The sequence below is a fragment of the Tachysurus fulvidraco genome, chromosome 4 (genome assembly GCF_022655615.1).
Source record: "Tachysurus fulvidraco isolate hzauxx_2018 chromosome 4, HZAU_PFXX_2.0, whole genome shotgun sequence".
Classification (NCBI taxonomy): domain Eukaryota; kingdom Metazoa; phylum Chordata; class Actinopteri; order Siluriformes; family Bagridae; genus Tachysurus; species Tachysurus fulvidraco.
Genome location: NC_062521.1, coordinates 9,281,258 through 9,301,713, shown reverse-complemented (window position 1 = coordinate 9,301,713; position 20,456 = coordinate 9,281,258). Strand labels below are relative to the sequence as shown.

The 20,456-nt window shown below is 38.7% G+C and overlaps 1 protein-coding gene across 4 annotated transcripts in view; it reads right to left on the bottom strand.

The window, feature by feature from the left end:
- LOC113644947 (cullin-9) overlaps positions 1-19,715 on the bottom strand; it is a 31,758-nt gene extending 12,043 nt beyond the window's left edge. The window contains exons 1-22 of one of the 4 annotated variants that reach the window (XM_027150107.2): positions 19,590-19,715; positions 15,933-16,580; positions 12,667-12,821; positions 10,547-11,119; positions 10,322-10,463; positions 9,922-10,109; positions 9,356-9,776; positions 8,740-8,932; positions 8,027-8,228; positions 7,421-7,611; positions 6,058-6,254; positions 5,735-5,972; positions 5,301-5,406; positions 4,969-5,196; positions 4,025-4,115; positions 3,684-3,855; positions 3,293-3,398; positions 3,108-3,203; positions 2,791-2,966; positions 1,702-1,835; positions 1,083-1,268; positions 289-318 (exon numbers count right to left, since the gene is read on the bottom strand). In XM_027150107.2, coding sequence (XP_027005908.2) covers positions 289-318; positions 1,083-1,268; positions 1,702-1,835; positions 2,791-2,966; positions 3,108-3,203; positions 3,293-3,398; positions 3,684-3,855; positions 4,025-4,115; positions 4,969-5,196; positions 5,301-5,406; positions 5,735-5,972; positions 6,058-6,254; positions 7,421-7,611; positions 8,027-8,228; positions 8,740-8,932; positions 9,356-9,776; positions 9,922-10,109; positions 10,322-10,463; positions 10,547-11,119; positions 12,667-12,821; positions 15,933-16,580; positions 19,590-19,641 — 4,525 coding nt within the window. In that variant the 5' untranslated portion in view covers positions 19,642-19,715. Of the gene's footprint in view, positions 1-288; positions 319-1,082; positions 1,269-1,701; positions 1,836-2,790; positions 2,967-3,107; positions 3,204-3,292; positions 3,399-3,683; positions 3,856-4,024; positions 4,116-4,968; positions 5,197-5,300; positions 5,407-5,734; positions 5,973-6,057; positions 6,255-7,420; positions 7,612-8,026; positions 8,229-8,739; positions 8,933-9,355; positions 9,777-9,921; positions 10,110-10,321; positions 10,464-10,546; positions 11,120-12,666; positions 12,822-15,932; positions 16,581-17,619; positions 17,825-19,589 lie in introns of those variants that run through there. The other 3 variants (XM_047812032.1, XM_047812034.1, XM_047812033.1) reach the window with 3 other exon arrangements.
- Between the last annotated feature and the right edge of the window lie 741 nt (positions 19,716-20,456).

The window sequence follows — 20,456 nt, the reverse complement described above, 5'->3', positions numbered from 1 at the left end:
GGACCATGGAAATCAAAAGCTTAACTGACAACAATTAAGTCTTTCAGAGCTGGAAAAATTGTGCACTCTATAAATAAATACATAAATAAAAAAATAAATAAATAAAATAAAATAAAATAAAATAAAAAAATAAAAATTTAAATGCTATGACATGAACGTTTGTGCTTTTTCACCATGGAATAGATAGTTGGATGGATGTATTGATGAAAAACCCAATTACAAACAAAGATTCTGCAAGAAAAACACACATGAAATACATTGCTGATTATTCTCTAAACTGTTACTTACTCTTTACATCTTTGCTTCTGTTGATACCTTCTGAAAGCAAAAAGATAAGTTTGAAAAACAGAAGCCTAACTGATTTTGAATAGTCTGAAAATTTGTGCACGCTGAATGACTGAGAGAAAAAAAAAACAACCCTAAAAATAGATTTTAGGGGCTTTCACACTGGCAGTTGTTAAAATGAAAGGTGTCACACCAGGAAGTGAAGTGTCTGACTTCCATTGCACTGGAATTGTGTCATGATTCCTGTGAACATGAACAGGATTCATACTCGTGGCCAGATTTGATAAGGAAGTTAAACAAACTGTAAAAGTGTTCCACTATTTTCCACAGCATACGTGTACCATGAGTGGCAGGGGAATGTTGTGGGACACAGCAGACAAGGTGCACTGCTATGTATTTTAACCCCCCCCCCCCCCCCCAAAAAAACAGGAAGAAGAAGAAGAAGAAGAAAAAGAAAGAAGGAAAGAAAAAGATCATCTGCGTTTGTGACACCCAAATGCCCTGGTCTAAAAACTAAACCAATGTTGCACAGGACAGTGGAAACAATGCACTTGGATTCAGACCACAGAAAATGTGCCAAGTGTGAAAACTACATAAATAGAACACGATCATGAAAAACAAACAGCTGCCTGATGCGTTGATGTTTGTTGGTTTGAATGCAGTGTTAAGAGACACTCACTTCTATGTTTTTTTAATGTGCTGCTAAATTAAAAGCTACTGATAGGTTTTTATGTATGAGAGTAAACGTATGGCAAAGCAGATGATATGTTGGAGACAGACTTTTTCAGATTACTCACTGGATTTGACAGGAGGTTTGAGTTCTTCCACATCCACTCGGCTGGTGTCCACATGAACCAGTAAGTGGGAGAGACGGCGCACACGGGAGTTAAAGATCGCAGCCCTGCTCTTATAGCATTTTGAAGATTCTGACTTCTCCAGGTACTCACTGAGCAACCACGCCAGTGGGCTAAGAGCTTGGCTGTCTGATTAAGAAAAGAAAAAAGAAAAAATATTCCATATAGTTTCTAAAACATTCAACCTCTCGATCTTGAGATATCATGCGAACAAGAAGCCTAGATGCACGACCCAAAAACATAATACATACACCACTTACTCGGAGAAAAATAAAATGTAATATTCTACAATAAGGTCAAGTCAAGAAAAGAAAAAAAAAAATCACTTTGTTCTTTTCACTGAGGATGTTCAACACAAATCCTATTTAACCATAATTAAATAGGACATCACCATCACCCAGTTGCAAGAGTGCAAGAGCATTTTAAATAAAATTTAAATATTTTGTCTCAGAATAAATTACATGGGGAAAAAAAAAATCTTGACAGTATAACAATAGCCACAAGACCTCGCCACTTCATTTAGCAGCTAAATATTCAGAGCAGACTATATGAGACTGTTTACCAGAGAGAGTGATGCTCTGTACAATAGGAGTGATTAGAGCCTCCCAGCAAGTTCGACCAAGGGCCTCTGCAGCCTCAGCGTCAGGCAGGAAACGGTCAGCAAACATTTGTTCGTGACGCAGAGCACTGTTCAACCTTACAAGAATAAAAAACACAGCAAGTCAAGTAATTAAGGACCAGAAGATATGCAAGACTAGAACTTACTGAGATCATGAATTCTTTAACATAGAATATGTGAACCACAGCATGCAGCATTTATTTATACTGTTGCTTCGTAAATATACCTATTTTTTTGTCCAATTATCCCTTTTACCCTTTGTCTCGTCATTTAATAAAGGCTGTCTTTAACCATTCTTATTTACACATGACAGTAAATTGTCTTCTGTTATTACAAATCTCACAAGCTGCTCTAAGACTGGCTTCTTAGACTCATAGATGTACTCAAAACTCAAAGCTTTGTTGAGTTTAAACGTTTAGTGAAGGAGACCCTATAGACCAACATGCAACTACTTCTGTTGGATTAGGCAAGACAAGTTATCATCTTGCAATGCAGTTTTAACACATTCACCACAGCAGCTTCACACCAGGTCACAACATTGACTTCAATCACTCTCATGGGACCATAAGAGATGTTCTGTAAAAACTGATGAAGCACCTTAAATAGGCAGCAAAGTATGTTCAAGTTTAAACAAATCCAGGTCCCCTGACTTACTTTTACACAGCAAGTAACTTATTAAAAACACTTACAGACATTGTGGTCAGATTTTAACAGTAATTTAAAATTTCCAGTCAGTCAGCTATATAATCTAGCATATGACCTAATCGCCTTATTACTATGTTTTAGCTCCACATTCTTGGATATTTTGGTTTATTAAAAAAACAAACTTGTTAAATGATTTGTTTATATTGTACTCTTAATGTTCTGGGTGAGAAAGTTTTCGCTCGGGCTTTTAAAATGTTAATATTGCACGTGTCCATTTTGTGGTGTTATTCTTTCTGATGCTAACTTGGCTAGCAGTCCCTTGCAAAATGGGGTTTTAAGCTCAGATAAATAATAAGAAAGAGCTCTTATAAGCAGCACATTACTCACTTATTGAAAAGCTGCAGCAGTTGGTTCCTGTCCCCTAAGATTTCCTGGCACCAGGTGTGAGCCTTGGTTGTGTAGAAGAGGTAGGTACGACAGCACAGCTGCTCCTTGAACACTGGCCAGAATGTTGGCTTCGGCCCCAGAATTTCAAAGCCGTGCACTCGAGTATCAATACCACCCTGATGCAAAATGAATCCATGCATTAATTCAACAGGATTCCTTTTTCCTTCATTTAGATTTGATGTTTACCAAACATTCACATACATCTGTTCATTTAAACATCATTACACCACAAAGAAGAACAGAAAAATACTCCTGACCTGCTGACACCTCTTTATACGGATCTGAATTATGGACCAGAAGCGGGTCATATTCTCCAGCAGAACAACACGGCTAGCAGATGGTGGCACGTTGACCTGTCAAACATCAGATAAAGCTTTCGTTCAAAAAGAATAAGAAACTGCATTAACAACGTTAGTGTAGCAGAGACAGTATGATTTCTTACAGTATTGAGTTCAGTATTGATGTTTGTGGGATCATCTCCACCCAGTACTACTATACGTGCCGGCATGTAACTGGAATCTTCGCTGGCTACAAGGACTGCAAGTTGCCTGCAGAAGAAAAACCAAACCTATATAAACATGCATTTATTTTGCCCTTGCTTTATTTCTGTCGGGTAAAAATATCAAATGACGTTTTGATTTATTCGAGTGGTGGATGAAACTGGCTAATAGCAATAAAAGTGATAAGAAATAACTTAATAAATATGATTTAATAAACAGTATGTTGTGATTTTTACCACTGTATTATTAATAAATAAACAGATAAATAAAGACAAATATTCATTGCTCTATATGATGACTAGTTTCAAACATATAGGATGAATATATACAAACCTAATCACTACCCCCTTGTGCATGTAAATATTGATAAAATGAGAGCCTGTGCAACCGTTGGATTCCCAGAATGTCTTGGGATTCTTGTCAGTTAACTTATTAGCTCGGTGATGGTTAGAGGAGACTTCCACTTTCTCCCAGCATTTATCCTCTTTCAGCTCCACACTGGAACCTGGAAAACAACAACATTGAGCTAAAAATCAAAACACATACCACATTTCGTTTTGCTCCAATCTGTGGACTTTGCAGCCCAGACTCAATACTCAATACTGAACATATCTGACCTCCCTGGGTTTTAAAATTCATCACTTATAACTTCTTATCATGTGTTGTTCTCAAACCTTGGCACAAGTTGCGCAAGAACACATCAAAGAAAGGGATGTTGATAGGCTGATGATTGCGTCGATGTTCCTCAATCTGGCCCAAAACCATCTAGTGTGAAACAAAATCATATGAGACTTCCTGTGATGGCAAATATTTCTGATGATTAAGATTTTTTTTAATTGATCCTAGAGCAGTATACATTAGGGCTGGCATTCACCAGTCAGAGACCAAGAGCCACATTTTTTTACCGTGTTACCGCAAAGAGCCGCATCATACACATGAGCACACTTGAACGTCACCTTTTTTTCCCCTGCCATATTGAGAGTGACCTTCACACAAATTGTTTACTCAAATGATCTTGCTCCTACTGGGAAACTTTGAGGTATTTTCATCCCACTCACATGCGCGTTTGACGAAAATACCGTATTGAACACAAGCGAAGCAAACATGTATATTAAAAACACAAATACAAACTTCGGTATGAACGCATGAGCCGGATGAAACCGGGCAAAGAGCCGCATGCGGCTCGGGAGTCGCGGGTTGGCCACCCGAGTTATGTGATAACGTACAGAATTAATTCTGAAAATAGTAATGAATTATATCCTTAGTTACTTTTTAAAATCACATACTATTGTTATTGTAATCAGGTTCTTATGCACCTCTCCACTTTTTTCTTGGGGGATGGGAGAGTAGTGATTAACAAAAAGTAAAAATTAAAAAGAGAAAGTAGATGGAAAAGAAAGTTGTCACTTTTTTAATAGGATCAGTTTATTTAACATAAAAATCAAAAGCACAATCAGGTTGTAGTTTGCAAACTTCACACCAATATGACTGAGAAAGCTGACAGCCCTAGTAATATATAAGACATTTGTTTAACAAAAATAAATTCCTGTACTCTGTTAGTAGTGAAAACCCTGTTAAAACTCAGACAAGGAACAATATCGACAGTTACTGTAATTACCTGTATGCATCCAGCCAACACACTGGTGGTCATCTTCTTGTAAAGGCTGGCATACTTTTCACAATCGTTAATGAGGTCTCGTAGCTCTGTGACCAGTAGCAAGTTGGTGCTATGCTTGTCCAAAGCTTTGACAAGTGTTTCCTTAGTGCCAAGACGACACATAACTACAGCATAGTCTTTGTTCAGAGAAGCCAGTCGGTATAGGAAACGGATAAACTGCTGCACGGCCTAGATATTAAGAGAAAGATGTAGGAATCTTAAAAAAGAAGCACCAAAGTGGAGTAAGAGAGAACTTTTAGCAAACAAGTATGTATGTGAAGACAACTAGGTACCTCTCTGTCATTAATACAAGCTGTCATAGATGAGAGAGAAGGTTCAATACTCTCATGCCAGGGAAGTAAATCCTCCTGGTAATTGTCCAAGAACTTGTTCAGGATTCTGTTAGAAACATAGCAATAAAGCAAGTCATTATTTATTATTTATTACCCTTTTCCAGACTAAAACAATCCTGGTGTGAGTGAAGCCATGCCATAAAATATTGTCATAATTAGATCTTTTATTCACAAACTGATGGTCAGGAGCAGCCAAAGTTATTCACTGCAAATAAAGGCCTCAAATAATGTCTTAAAAGATTTAAGAATCATCTATACATCACACTGGATTGTAAGGAGACACTCCATTTAAAAATCTTAATGTAAACTATGTCATTTGGTGTGGTCTGGTCAGATAAATGAAGCAAATGAAGTGCAAACTTTGGACTCCTTGCCTGAGAATGGAGAGTTGTACTGTGCGCTCCACTCTGTGTTGGTCCATGAGGCGCACCAGGTCCTGAAATGTGTCTCTGCTATGCATCACCTCATTCCTCTCATCCTCCAGCTGAGAGGTTTCATCACACAGCAGCTGTTCCAGCGTCTGGATCACCTCCTTGGTGGTAGTCATCTCCTTTAGACCTACAACTAACATCTTCAGCTCTGTGTCCTTGAAGTCAAGCTCCTCCTTAGACTCTACAGGAAGCAATCCAAAAAAGTTACTCAGAACACGTTGTTCTGAAATCAAAAGTAAACATACATGAGCGTTCGTTAATGCTACCTTGCTTTTCCAGTTTATGAACGTTGGAGATGTGAGTGAGGGCAATTATTGCCAGCATGCTTTCTGAGCGGTGTCCAGAAAGGCACTTCCGGAGTACGGTGGTGATGTCACAGGCCACCAGTTGTTCTGCTAGGCTCTTGTGGCTGGAGATCAGCATGATTATCACCAACAGCCCATTCCGTACGGATAGACTACAACTAAATGAAGCCGAGAAACATGTATCATTAGAAGATCAACATCTTCAGATACATAAAACAATGGCAACATAAATAAAGATCAAATTCTAGCATCCCATCCGAAACCATATAATACTGTGGTGGACAGGTACGATATGCAACACCACTGACCAATATGTCCAAATATCTATGGACCTGACTGTAGATTTCTACAAAAATACCACACATCTTCAAATATTTTGAAAAAAATTATGTAATGAGGCCATCCTTGTCATTTTAGGACTGACTCAAATTTATTTATTTATTTTTTTGTGTTAAAAACGACCATTTTTTTTTTTTTTTTTACTCTTTAAACAACTAATAGAAAAGCAATAAAATAATAATAATTATATTTTAGTAAGTATTGTAAATATATAAATTGCCTAGGCCTACTGTACATACAAACGAAGGCTACGTTCTTTCTTTTAAATAAAAAAAACCGTGACGTCATCTATGTTTACACTATTGGTTAATGGATGTCACACTATGGCCTGTGAGTTCGCTTCGTCTCATACTCTCATTCACTGTCAGAGTCAACGGTTCGCGCTGCGGCTGCAGTAAACAAAATGTCCGCGGTCACCGTTCAAAGTCTTACGGGTTCGGGCACCATAATACATCTAAAAAATTCATTAAAACAGCTCAACACCGCTTTAACTTGGCACGAAGTTCTGGAAAAACTGTGTCCAGCATCAAAATAAAGTTTGCAATCATGCGCCCGAAGGCACGGGTTGAAGACCCAGTCAGTGACGTCACGATATGCTAATTTACCTACGTAATCACCATCACAGAAATTGTACCTTTTTTTTTGTTTTACATTGAAACTTGGAAAAAAAATAATAATATAGACCTACCTACCGACCCTTTTTTTTTTACTATTACCGCAAACCAAAAAATTTTTAAGGATGGCCTGAATCGTGAATTTTAATAGATTTCGAAGGTTTGTAAAACAAGAACTAATGGAAATTTCAAGGCAATCAAATATTCTAGTGGCTGTTCGCTTCAAGAAAACACTTGCAGATGATTTATCTTTAGGCAGTACAATTTCAACAATATCAAGTCAGCTAAAAACAATTTTAAACAGAAAAAAGACTTGCTTTTCTGGTATTTTGAGACAGAAGTAATTTTGATAATAGCTTTCAGTCACCTACCTAGAGGTGTTCAGCATAAGATCAATGGCAGATGGAATTGCTCCAAGAAGCCCCTTTGACCCTTCAGGTGTTGCTGAGCCAATGCTTGCAAAGATCTCCAGCATCATCTGAGTGCCCGATTCAGAGAGGGGCAGGCAGCTTCCCACACTTCGTAGGTCATGCTTACTGGCACCAGTTATGACTTTTAATGTCTGAAGGGAGAACATATATATTTTGTGTTCGTCTTGCTCATTTACCTGTATGTTTTGTTATAACACAGAAATTCAGGCTGGAAAATTCACTGATCAATAGAATTAAGGTTAATTGAGGCTAGTTTAGTTGGACTGGAAAACTGCTAATCCCTAAAATCTGTAAGATGATAAACAATAAAAGGAGGATTTGTGGACTATTGTACACATACAGTAAATTCCAAATGATGCATTTTCTGTTTCTAACATCTTACAGTATTTACATGCATTGTTAGATTGTTTGTACTTAGCTATAGTGCTGGCTGTGTGCGCACCCACAGAATGAGTCGGGCAGACACTTGGACTATTACTGGCCGGCAAAGTGCAGAAGAAAGGCAATGAAATTATGAGTGTACGTGGATGTCAATAAGGTACTTACTGCTAATGCAATCTGCTGCACTTGTGTGCAGGTGGGATACTCCTGCATGCAGGATAAAATGGCTTTCACTCCACCCTCTGTAGCGAAGGAAACCCGCCACTCATATTTGAGCATTAGGCTACGTGTTAGAAGCAAAGCCATGATGGCATTTTGTTTTGGTTGACTACCAACCATCTCAACCAGTAGCTTTAAGACTTTGTCCCTAAAGAAATAAAGGATTGGGTCTGTGGTTAGCCAGAAGTTTAAGCATCATACAGCAAACTCAGTTGATATACATGTGACATGACCCTCAGAAACTTAGAAATGCACAGATATGAACAATTTGGAACATATTTTCAGTGGTGAGAGACTGTGTATCATGCATTTCCTGAAGCAATTAAATCTACAGCAAAACTGAACTAGAACTGTTGATACCTAGTCATTTCATGCATTTTGTTTCTGTATAAGACTTTGCACAAATGCACCGTAGGCAATCTGTCCATGTTGGCCAAACAGAACACCAATTGCTGTATTATGTGTTCTTTTCTTTTTTTAATAAGATGGCTCCAATTTCCAAAATAATTTTTTTTCCTCCTTACATCATTTTTAAGGTATTCATTTTAAGTTGTCAAATGTGCCTTGGAGATACATAAGCTACAATCCATGTGAAATCTCCTTAAGTGGATTTGAATAATCAGATATAATCTGTTGTTACGGGGTGTATTTTCACTCACCGGATGCTCTGTGCTGAGTCTGATCGAAGAGTGCTACGCTCCTGAGGCCCCTCTTCATCCAGGATCTTACACATAAACTTCATGCCAGCCAGCAGCTGTCCAGAGTCAGAGCTACTCTTCTTCATAATGTCCACAACCTCTCCAATTTTCTCCAAGGCTGTCTTCTTACCTTGTACTTTTGGGTTATTAAATACTATAATAAAATAAAAGATATCAGATTTTTATTTTTCTCAAATTGAAAGCAATTCCATAACCACAGTAATTTGGTGGCAGACTGAATGTACAGATATCTTTTTGTATTGGTTCTTGCAGGAATCAATACACTATATGAACAAAGATTTGTGAACATCCCATTCCAAATTTAGTTTACTTTCCAGACCACGTCTTTATGGAGCTCACTTTGTGCACAGGGGCGTTGTTGTGGGGTTCGTGCCCCATTCAAGTGAAAGGAGATTGTAATGCTTCAAAATACAAAGACATCCTATACACCTGTGCGCCTCCAGTGTTGGAGAAGACCCACATATAAGTGTGATGGTCATGTTTCCACAAACCTTTACTCATTTAGTGTAATTTCAGTGTAAAAATCTAAAATCGAAAACTACCAGATGCAACTCACATTTCATCTTTTCCTCCAGATCTATGGGATACTTAGTCTCATCTTCTGCTGGTAGCTCACACTCTGTGTCGCTGTTACCGCTGCTGTTATCTACAAGAATCTCTTTTTTGGGTTTCTTAGATACACAGCCATTAATGGAAAAAGAATCAGCAGAGGTAGAAGCTTTAGGTGTCACTGATGAAGATGATGAGGCTCCCTGCATACCAATCCCAGAGCTGTTGAGAGAGTTGTCAGTGAACATTTCCTCATCCTCCAGACTGGCTCCACCACGGCGCAAGTAGTGCTTAGCAAAGGCGTGTGCACAGAGCAAGTCACCCAAGCAGGAGGCCTGTAGGGTCTGCTTCAGATAATGCAGAACCTTTCGGGCAACCTCACTCGAAACCGACATCTGAATTAAAGTGGCCTCATCCAGCTCCACCATCTGACAGAAAAAAAAATTAGAAAATGAAATCTTTAAACAAAAGTCACTTAATAACTGAAACATACTTGAAGTAGCTAAAAAAAGCCCATCTGTACTCCATTATCTATTCTGAAGATTCATAAAGGAATCAGAAATCTGTAAATGCCTGTTCATCAATATTCTGTCGAAGGATGTTGTTGATCTCTTGTTGCTGCTTTGGCTCCAGCTTCTTGATGAAGAAAAGCACTTCCCACCACTCAGCACGAGTAAGTGTCTCTGCATCATCCTGCAGGCTGTCTGTTAGGTAAGGTAATGAGTACAGCCCACCAGGTGGCTTTGAGAACATCTGACTTACTGTAACACAAGAAGAAGAAGATGGGATACACCAACACACATGAAAAGTCAGTAATTAATTAGCAACAGCGGTTTTACCATGGTGCAGGGAAGCATACTGGAGCAAGGCTAAATGAGCCAATAACACAATCGTGTCCTATTACCCAAATGTGTGTGTGTGTGTGTGTGTGTGTGTGTGTGTGTGTGTGTGTGTGTGTGTAATCCAGTCTTACCTGCAGTAAGTTTAATTGTCTCGGTTAGAGAAAGAGCCTTTTCCTGAGTTTCCTTCTCGGTTTGTCCACTGCTTCCATTTCCCAGAATCTCAATCATGTGCCAGTGCACCCAGTATGTTCTGGAGATTGAGTTCCAGTACACCTACAGCATAATCACAAAGTCTGTCATACATCTGACAGCGTTTAAGGAAGACAGTGGGGGAAAATAGCAAACACTATGTCTACCTGAACAGGCGGTGAGCCGTCATTGCTGTAGCGAAACTCTCCCTCATCACCGGCACTGACTTCCTCATAGTCCTCCAGCATGCGCACCTGCATGCCGCTCTTCAGGGTGTCCTGGACATACTCCACATAAGCTGAACGTGTGGAGAAGTCTGTGCGAGTCCTGAAGCCATTTGCCTTCTTTTTGGGTGGAGCAGGTGCTGCTGTTACTGTTGTGGTCATAACGGGAGAAGCAGAAAAACGGGGCTGGAAGATAGAACGTAAGGTGCGTCTGTTCATATCTCCCACTATCTCTTCTGCTCCCAAAGGTGTTGTGGTGGAGGCAAGGGGCGGCTGGCGATTACGATCCCAGCCCATCACTCGCACCAGCTCTGAGATGAGGTTCGCCATTGCCATGGTGAACTCAAACTCCCGGTGTAGCCTGGATTGCTCTGATTGGTGAGCTGCTGTGGAAGAGGAGGGGCCAGGCTCCTGCCGCTCTGAGCTCAACTCGGCCCCGAAGGTGTTGAGCTTGTCCATCAGTGAGGTCACACACAGGTATCGCTTCACCAGAGAAAAGAGCAGTTTGCCTGGGATCTATAACCACAGAGAATCACAACCCAAGTCAAAATAGCATGTTAAACTTTAAGGAATCCATATGATATCATCCATGCTTGTATTTCCTGTTGGTTAGCCTCTGGCGAGGTGGAGTTGTTTCATTTGTTCGATTATTATGCAATGTATATTGCTTATAAATAAAAAGAAAATATTTTGAAAAAAGTCAAGAGGATCCAGTATCATAATAATAGTCATATGCATAAGAGTAATAAATATACCACTGTAATGTAAATGCACATACATACTGTACACTAGTAATGAAAGGCTCATTTATGCTGTAAGCCCAATTCTGAACAAAAGAATACTGTTTCAGGACACAAATCTGAAGCTACATATATCTAACGCAAAAGGCATAAACTGCTGTGGAAGATTTAAGCATTTGTGACATAGAAGACTATCTACAGAATGGATTCACCCCTCAATGATTATTTCTTTCAGTACAACATCAAATTTACATATATTAGGGGACAACGGGTATTATCTTTTTTTTTTTGCTGCTTGTTACTTGCTAAAATGTAAAATTAAATACAGCGCAATGTCCCCAGAATTAAAATCCATAAATAAATAGACAGCTGCTAATTATTCATCTCCACTTCCTTAAACAATCTAATTTAGAACTAGTATTTCATTTTCTTGCGCACTCATACTAAATGTGTTAATCCGTGTACACTGTGGTCAGTTTGAATGCAAATGTACAGCAGTACAATAAGGTCCACTGTCTTTGCAAGGTCTCAGAACTAAAAAAGAAAGTTCAGATCAGTCATGCTGTAATGAGGCCCAAGGAACAGCAATGAAGATAAAGGAGGAAAAACTCAACCGGCAAAGCTGTGAACTGTTTAGGAACACTGACTTCTCTTATAGCAAGGTGGATCTATATGGCACGGGCTAGCTGAGTGCTCAGAAAATTATCAGAGAAGTGTTCAAGAGTCCATCTACACCACAGCGTAGGAGTTACAGAGTTCACGGAATGCCCTCATATACAAGCAAATTCTTACTGAGAACCTGTTCCAGACATCCAGTGTCTAAAGCTTTGGAGAACATTTGTGGAAGAAGTTTGATGCCAGCATGTGCAATCTTACAGAAACATATCTCAGACACTCAAATCTGTAATTTCTTACTTTTTGGAACTAAAATCGTTTGTAATGACTAAAGTGGTGTTTAGAATTTTTTTACATTTTAAGACTTAGAAATAATGAAGGATACTCATTTTATTTCTGTAAAGAGTCACTTCAAAAGAAGCAAAAAAATAATCCCTTCCTAATATATTTGAATTTGATGCTGCAATACAGCAAAAGTAAAATCACCAGGGTGTAAATACTTTCTGGAGGCACTGTGTAGCTCCAAAGTTACTGATCATCACATAACAATACTCTCTCGGCATTCCTGCTGGTTTTACTTCCCTACTGGGTAATTAACAGCTAGTTTTGCAGTATAAAAATGCAAAGTAAAATGTAAGTTTCAGATAACTAAGAACAAGTTCCTATAAAAGAGCAAACCAGGCACTAAGTGAGATGAGGGATGTTTACTTGAGGGAGGTGGATGCCCTCAAAAGAGATGCCATGCTCCTCTGAAGACGTTGTCTCTGCAAACAGCTCCAGTAGGGTGTAGCGGTTGTCAAAGTCCATGTGTTGCTCAATGCCATCCTGTTGGCTTAGGGATAGCAGCACATAGGCACGACTTCCTGCAAAAGAGCACGGGGGGGGGGGGGGGGGGGGTTTAAGAAACACATCAAGTGCCTAAGATTTTAGAATCAACACAACACACAATCAGTACGAAAGCCAAATTATTATTCTCCCATTTCTCACTTTAAGTACACTGACATTTTCACATTCTCTCTCACCATGACCAGAGAATGAGTGAGAACAAGCATGAATGAGTAAACTCTTGTAGGAAGCATGCATTAGCTTTCTGCGACTGGCTGTTTGATTGTGATGCTGAAGTGATGTTTGTGTATAGTTTAGCTATTGTTTTTCTGTGAGATGAAAGTAAAACTGATCTTAGAGGCTAACCAACTACACACCGAAACTATATTGAAAATGAAATCTTCCTATTTGTGCTGATGCACATGCTCTTAAATTGGCAGTGCTAATTGTAACAGCTTTTAAGATTTAAAAATCTGAAATCTTGCTGGATTAATGATCCTTCTGTCAACAGTGGCTATGCACATTTAAAAAAATCGGACAGTCTGACTCAGAACGGATATTTGGAATATTTACTAAAGCATATAAGCCAGTGTAAATAAGTGATAATGCACCATATCTTGCTTGTGTACTTCCTTTCTGAAAACTGAGTGTGTTTAAAAAAAAACAAAACAAACTAACATCTATCACTGCTGCTCTTTCTCTGCACATTTTCAGATTCTGTGTAGAAGTAGTGTAGAACAACACCACAAACTGTGGTAACCTAATACTTATTTGATTTTCTTTACAGCCTGGCTTAAGTTATTTTACAGTTTCAATACCGTGCACAAAAGCACACACAAACACATGAGGCGAGTGTAATCACACTTGTGCAAATTATAATCCATGTACACTTCCTTTACATCTAATAAACAGTCTGGAATGGCTAATTCTATTGATTTTTACCTATAGATGAAGCTACAGCAGTTTAAGCCAGTGGCTCTCAAACGTCTGTCATCTGTCTACCTATTACATATTCTGAATGGCTCCACCACATAGACAGCTCTCTATTCTTACATTTACAGCATTTAGCAGATGCCCTTATCCAGAGCGGCTTTTTTTTTTAATCTAATTTTTATACAATGAGCAATTGAGGGTTAAGGGCCTTGCTCAGGGGCCCAGCAGTGGCAACTTGGTGGACGTAGGAATCGAATTCACATGGTAGCCCAACACCTTAATCACTAGGCTACCACATCCCCATACCACATATTCTTCATACTGGTTGATCCTTTTCAGCACCAAATGCAGACTTCACAAGTCAATCTAGCTCAACCCAAGTATACACATTCTGAGCTAACAACTGTTTAAACAAATCAATTTAACAGGACACATGTGGGAAACAAGATACACCTACAAGTCACATGTCCCAATATGTCTGATCATCTGGAAACTGTGTGTGTTCAACAAAAGGTGCCATGCTCTAAGCTGTTTAACACACCTAGACGCGAGTACTGTTTAACACACCTACATGTAAGTAACATCACAAAAGGTATCAGGAAATTAAATCTCTTTTGAACTCACATGTCAAGCAAAACCAAAAGATTTGGACTTGCAAATTCAGTACTTTAATGGTAGACTGTACACTCAATGTTTTCATGAACAATGTTTTCATGAAGTGGGCTCTCTAAATGTACATGCAATTAAAAAAACCCACCAAATTTTGGGCCTTTATTTGGCTTATAATGGATTTATTTTTACCATTATGCCACTTCTCAAATCATTTTTAGAAATCTCACCGAACATCTGTAATTGTAAAACAAGCTCCTGGTTGAGAAACACTGATTTAAGCGATAGATGGATCACTTTACAGTTTGTATAAGTCTGTAAACATCTATATTTTAGGATTTTTGTTATTTTCAATATAAATAAACTAAAAAAGGAAACTTAGCATTCCGGCACTGAAAGCACACACACTGTATCCTTCCTCGGAAACCAAGGGGGGAAAAAACGTATACCCGTAGTCTTTTAAAATAAGTAGTGTGCATTTGTTTTTCCATAAATGTAGTGATGAACCAGCATTATTGTCAAATACAGTTCAAAAGTATATAACCACAATGTTGGAATGTTTGTTCTCTGTATCTCTCCATCCAGCTCAAACATTTCGGCTCCTTGTGGCTGAACTGTTGCTTAGTAACTTCTGAGTAAACAGAATACTATTTCCACAGTGCACCAGGTTTTACTTGATCTCATGAACATTAAACTTCAAAGGAAATTCTACAGAGCAACACCCCTCCCTCCCCACTTTTACTGAATGAAGCTACTTCCTGTAAGAATTTATGCGAATGAAACATACAGCAGGAGGGATTTATTTGCTGAAACTTTGAAGGCTATCATTGCTTACAACTGACCTTTAGTCTTGATGTAAGCTCATTATTAATACTCTCTGGGTTCAGAGGCAATTCTTAGCAAATTACCTTCTGAATTTTTAGTGCTGGAATAATTTAAGATACAAAGGAAGATTGTTTATTGTATAAAACATGTGCATGGCCCAAAGCTGTACAATTCATTGCATATTTCCATCAACTTCCTGGTAAATTATGATGCAGCCAACTAGTGAGTATTTGAATTAAACATTAGTGTGCCAAATACTCTAAATGTGTGTGCAACACACGAATACTGAGATCACAAAAAAACAGCCTTTCAGTCTGGGTTCAAGAAATCACTGCAACTAACAGCAGAATAAAAACGTGCTTAAAGTGCTTCAGACACACCAGCTTCTGTGATTTTTTGTGTGATCAAAAATACAGTAATTTATTTTCAATATATGAAAATTGGCTTTTACAGCAGCACACTTATGTTATCTATCTCTCACTCGTTGCCGTATTCCACATATGCATATTCCACAATGCAAAGCATGCAACGTTCCAGCATGACAATGCCCTGGTATACAAAGCGAGGTCCATAAAGATATGGCTTCACTAGGATGAAGCGGAAGAACTAAAGAGCCCCAGAATACTGGCTGCATCCAAGGACTCCTCTCCCAACATTAGCACCTGACTTCACAAATGCTCTTAGAATGAGCACAAATCCCCGATTCAAAATGTAGTTGAACACCTTCCCAGATTAGTGGTACACTGGTATGTGCAAAGAGTACAGTCACAGTTGTTACATACCTGCATCGTGAGAGGCCAGAGCACGCAGCATCTTGCCAGCACTGCGACGGGTTTGTCGCTCTTTGTTTCCCAGCAGCTCCATCAGCAGGTCAAGTGCCCCAGTTTCCTTGAAGACTCCCACCAGTGAGCCAATGCTTGCATAAGCACTCAGCACATGAATGGTGTGTGTAAGGCTAATGGCAAAATCGCTGTTTTTGGCCATCTGCTTCCGAGCTCGCTCAACAAGGTTTTTGACGTCTTCCTTCATGTCACGAAGGTCCACTTCATCAAAGGTGACATCGGATGGGAACTGGCCACTGGGTCTCGCCTTCTCCTCCTGCAGTGGGCGCTTTCCAAGTAGAGTAGGGCAGTTAGCATACACATCCTCAGTAGTCATCCACATCAGGATATTCTCTGTCTTACTCTCTCCTGAAGCGCACCCACTGGAGCTTCCCACTCCAGAGTTACCGCTACTGCTGCTGCCTCCTTCATTACCGCTGCTGCCTGAGATGGAGCCATCATCTACAGCTTGCAGGCTCCAGCGGATCAGATACTCCGTCTGGCCATCATGGGTACGTCTCTGACGGATCAGCTCCTCTGGGTAAGCCTGCTGTTTTGGTCCAAGTTGAACCAGCAGGTTCCCATTGCGCCGCTCGCCCACCATGACAGCTGGCAAATGAATAATGACACACATGCAGTAGGTGGTTATAGCATATTAAATGTGTAAATAAAATTACTCAAACCATACCAATGTGTATTGGCCTGGTATAAAGGTCTGATAAACCAAGAAGATTTAAAGCTATTTCTACTGTTGGTTCATGCAAATGAACCTGAATGAGAACAGGAATGAATGAGTAACAGGCTAAAAGATTTACTCATGTCGTCTGAAATAAATAAAATAAAATAAAAAACACAAAGTGGAAGCTTTCAATACCTATACTATATATCAGAACTGAGATCATAGCAAGCCTGATGTAATGCTAACTGTAACGTCACTGTACTCATTACAGTTAGTTAGGGTCAAGTGTGGAGTCACTGGGCGTTAGCGTTAGCTGCGTACACTAAGCTAATGAAACAGCACATTCTTTTTCCGTTAGTTCATGTTAAAAAATACAGCAGTGAGCAACTCGGGGCCTTGTATCAAAAATGGTGCTCTCTCTCTTACACACTTCCACTTCATCCGAGTGTCAATTGGTGCCAAGTTTCACTCTCGCACAAACAGGAGCAGTAGGAGGCAACTTAGCTTCGGCTAACATGTAAACAAACGCTCAGTTACTACAATACCGTTCACACGCATTTATTAGGTTGTTAAAACATAAGAAGAGTTTTCACAAGCACTAACTTATTTCTCAGACTGACTTTTGATGCTGACTCACATCTATCTGATGCCCTCCTGTGCCACTCCCCATCCTAAATGCTACTTACTACATGTCAGCTTAAAGCTAAACACACCGGCGTGGACGTTTACAAACACTCTGTTATAACGCTATTTTTTGGGGGGGAAAGTGACTTTTGGGGTTTAAGGATAAAAGCTGTTCACACGCCGGCGACCACGACCTGTTAATTTGCAAGCTAAGCTATCCAGGCTAAGCTATCCAGCTAGGCTAGTACATGGTTGCTAGCGCGCTGTAAGCGGTCCAAACAGCGCGGCCCGACTAGTAGCTTAGCCAGGATGCTATATAAAATAAAACTCATAATTATCGTTTACCTCCAGTGTTATACGACTTCCGCGTCTTCACTACTTTCTCCCTCAATCGATGAGATTTCCTTCTCCTTAATATCGTATCGTTGCCCAGCCTGAGAACGTTTTCTTAACTTAGCTATACGCTTTACCAATAGTAATCTTATTCACAATATTTCCTTCTACGTGAAGACTTATGAGTTTGTCTTCCGCCCCAAAAGCGGAAGTGGAAATATTCTGAGCCCGACGTCTGCATGCTCCCAGTGGCTGAACAGGAGCTAGAAGCTGAACTCATTAAACTTTTACAGTTCAACTTCACAGTTTGAAATATTTAATGATATTTTTTATTAACACTCGAATATTGCAGCTCTGCTCCTGCGTGTATTCGGTTTAAATGCAAGATTATGCATTAATTGTATTGCATCAAGTCTTTGATAATGGTCTTAATATTTTCAGTTATATTTGCCTTATTCAAATTTCTCCTCATTAAGCTGGGTAGACTTCTCTACTACTGTCTCAGCAGCATAAATACATTCAAACATGTAGATGAGTATGAGTTAGAGGTGATGGCATTCAATATGTCTTTTTTTTTTTTAACAGGATCTGCTATTAAAATTTGAAGAACTGGTCAATTATGTGTGTGGTCTTGTTTACTAGCATTTTACCTGCTGCTTCACATGTATACCTTATACATTATATAGCTTTGCTGAGTTTGTTGACTAGGCAAATCTTTATCCTAGTGTGTGTTAAATTGATAGATATTTCTGTCAGGTGAGAAGGATGCTGCCTTGTCAACGGTACTAACACTGGACTTAACATCATCCAGTGAAACTATCCATACTATCCACCAAATGTGGCTTTTCTCAGTGGACGAAGGTGCTAAGAGGGTAACTTCTTTGACAGCACACACTTGACAACACTTGACAACACATAGTGTGTGTGTGTGTGTGTGTGTGTGTGTGTGTGTGTGTGTGTGTGTGTGTGTGTGTGTGTGTGTAAAAAATTAGTTATCTTTGCACAGAATATTATTAATTACAAATGCAAGAAAAACTCTCACAATGTACAATCCATGTCTCACAGGCTGCAAGCTGCTATATTGGCCATTTTTATAATATTGAGATTTTCTGAGATTTCATTTAGGAAACTGTATCAATAACGATGTTTTTAATGATTAACCAATATTCTTGTACATTAATAAAACAGAGTGTGAATGGAAACTCTACTAGTGATAGCTGAAATGGCCACTTGGTCTTCTGAACTTTTAACCTGGAAGCACTTATCCAAGACTTATCAAGGAGTTCAAAATACAAGTTTTGAAAATGTTCAAAATATCTTTTAAATCATAAACTAAATTATCATTATTGTGTTATAGTATTTTTAGTATTTGATTCATGCTTTTTTCCTTTTGTACTTTTGTTTATGTATAGCTTTTGTATCTCTTCTGCAATGAGCTAATTAATGGCAACTGTAACTTGTCAAGCTACTTGTGATTTAAAGTAGAAAGGCTACAGTCAAACTAACCTGCTGATAAACTAGTTAGCTACCCTACAAGCTCTGAAAAGAATACTTATTTGTTTTTTTGGGTGTGAAATTGGAGTGTAAAAATTTTACTTTTTATTACATTATGCAGCTATTTCAGTGCTTCCAAAAAACAAAACCCCAAACCAAACAAAACATACATTTACACACATTGTACTATTGTAGCAAATACATTTTGAATTTACATTTAAGAAGAACATTACTGAACATATCTAGCTAGCTTGTTTTGTCACACTGCACCACTTACATGATGAAAACATCTAGCTAGTTGCTGTAAAAGCTTTGATTAGAAAAAAATTGAAAAGCTTTGATTAAAAAAAATCCTACTTAATCTGTTCACAATCTTTTCTGAAATTAGGAAATAATAAGTAATCATATAACTAAAGGCCTAAAATAGTAATAAACCCACTAACATTCTCATTCTTACAAATAATGTAAACTTGCTAATATTGTCTCACATTGTCTCATATGGTCTGTTTTGTCTGGTCTTATCTTGTCTTGTCTTGTCATGTCTGTTTTTGTCTTGTATAATCCAAGCTACATGTATAGTGTTATTTCTGTCTGTATTTTTAAGAGTCATCAACAGCTGGAACCAAATTCCTTGTGTGTGTCAAAACATTTGGCCAATAAACCTGATTCTGATTCTGATTCTGTTTTATCTTGATTTTATGGTGGATATAGGGTTATCATGGATCGGGAGTCTGTGCTAGTAACTCTGGGTGTAAAACAGTAGAACTCACATAGAAACAGTTGCCAGTCCATCGCAGGGCTCAATGCACACAAACATTCACCCCTGGGGGCAATGTGGTGTAGAAGTTCCACCACCTATTAGCATGTTTTAGACTGGGGCAGGAAAATGGATAACCCAAAGGAAAACTAAGAACCGTGTGCAAAATACTGATTTACTGTGTCATGAATGTGCGTCCCAAATAACCAAATGTTACTAAAACTGGAGAACATATTCTCTTGCCAGTTGATAGTTAGCACCTGAGGAATTTAGAAATGTATCATGTGCTTTGGTATCTACTTTGCAAATGGAAAAAAATCTTAAACAATGCAGTGAATTTACTGTTAGTGATGTGCTCTAGCCCTCTTAGGACAGATCACTAGGTGGCAATATTACATTAAGTTAGTCGACACCAAAAGGAACCAAAGTTTGCGGAGAAATTTGATAGCCTCATTGACTGGATTAACTATTGTAATTGTGTAACAATGATTTTTCTCACACATCATACTTTATATCAATTTTATTAGAGTTATATATTATTAGAGTTATATTTTGCAATCCATAGGACACTATTATATGCATCGGTTAAATGTTAACA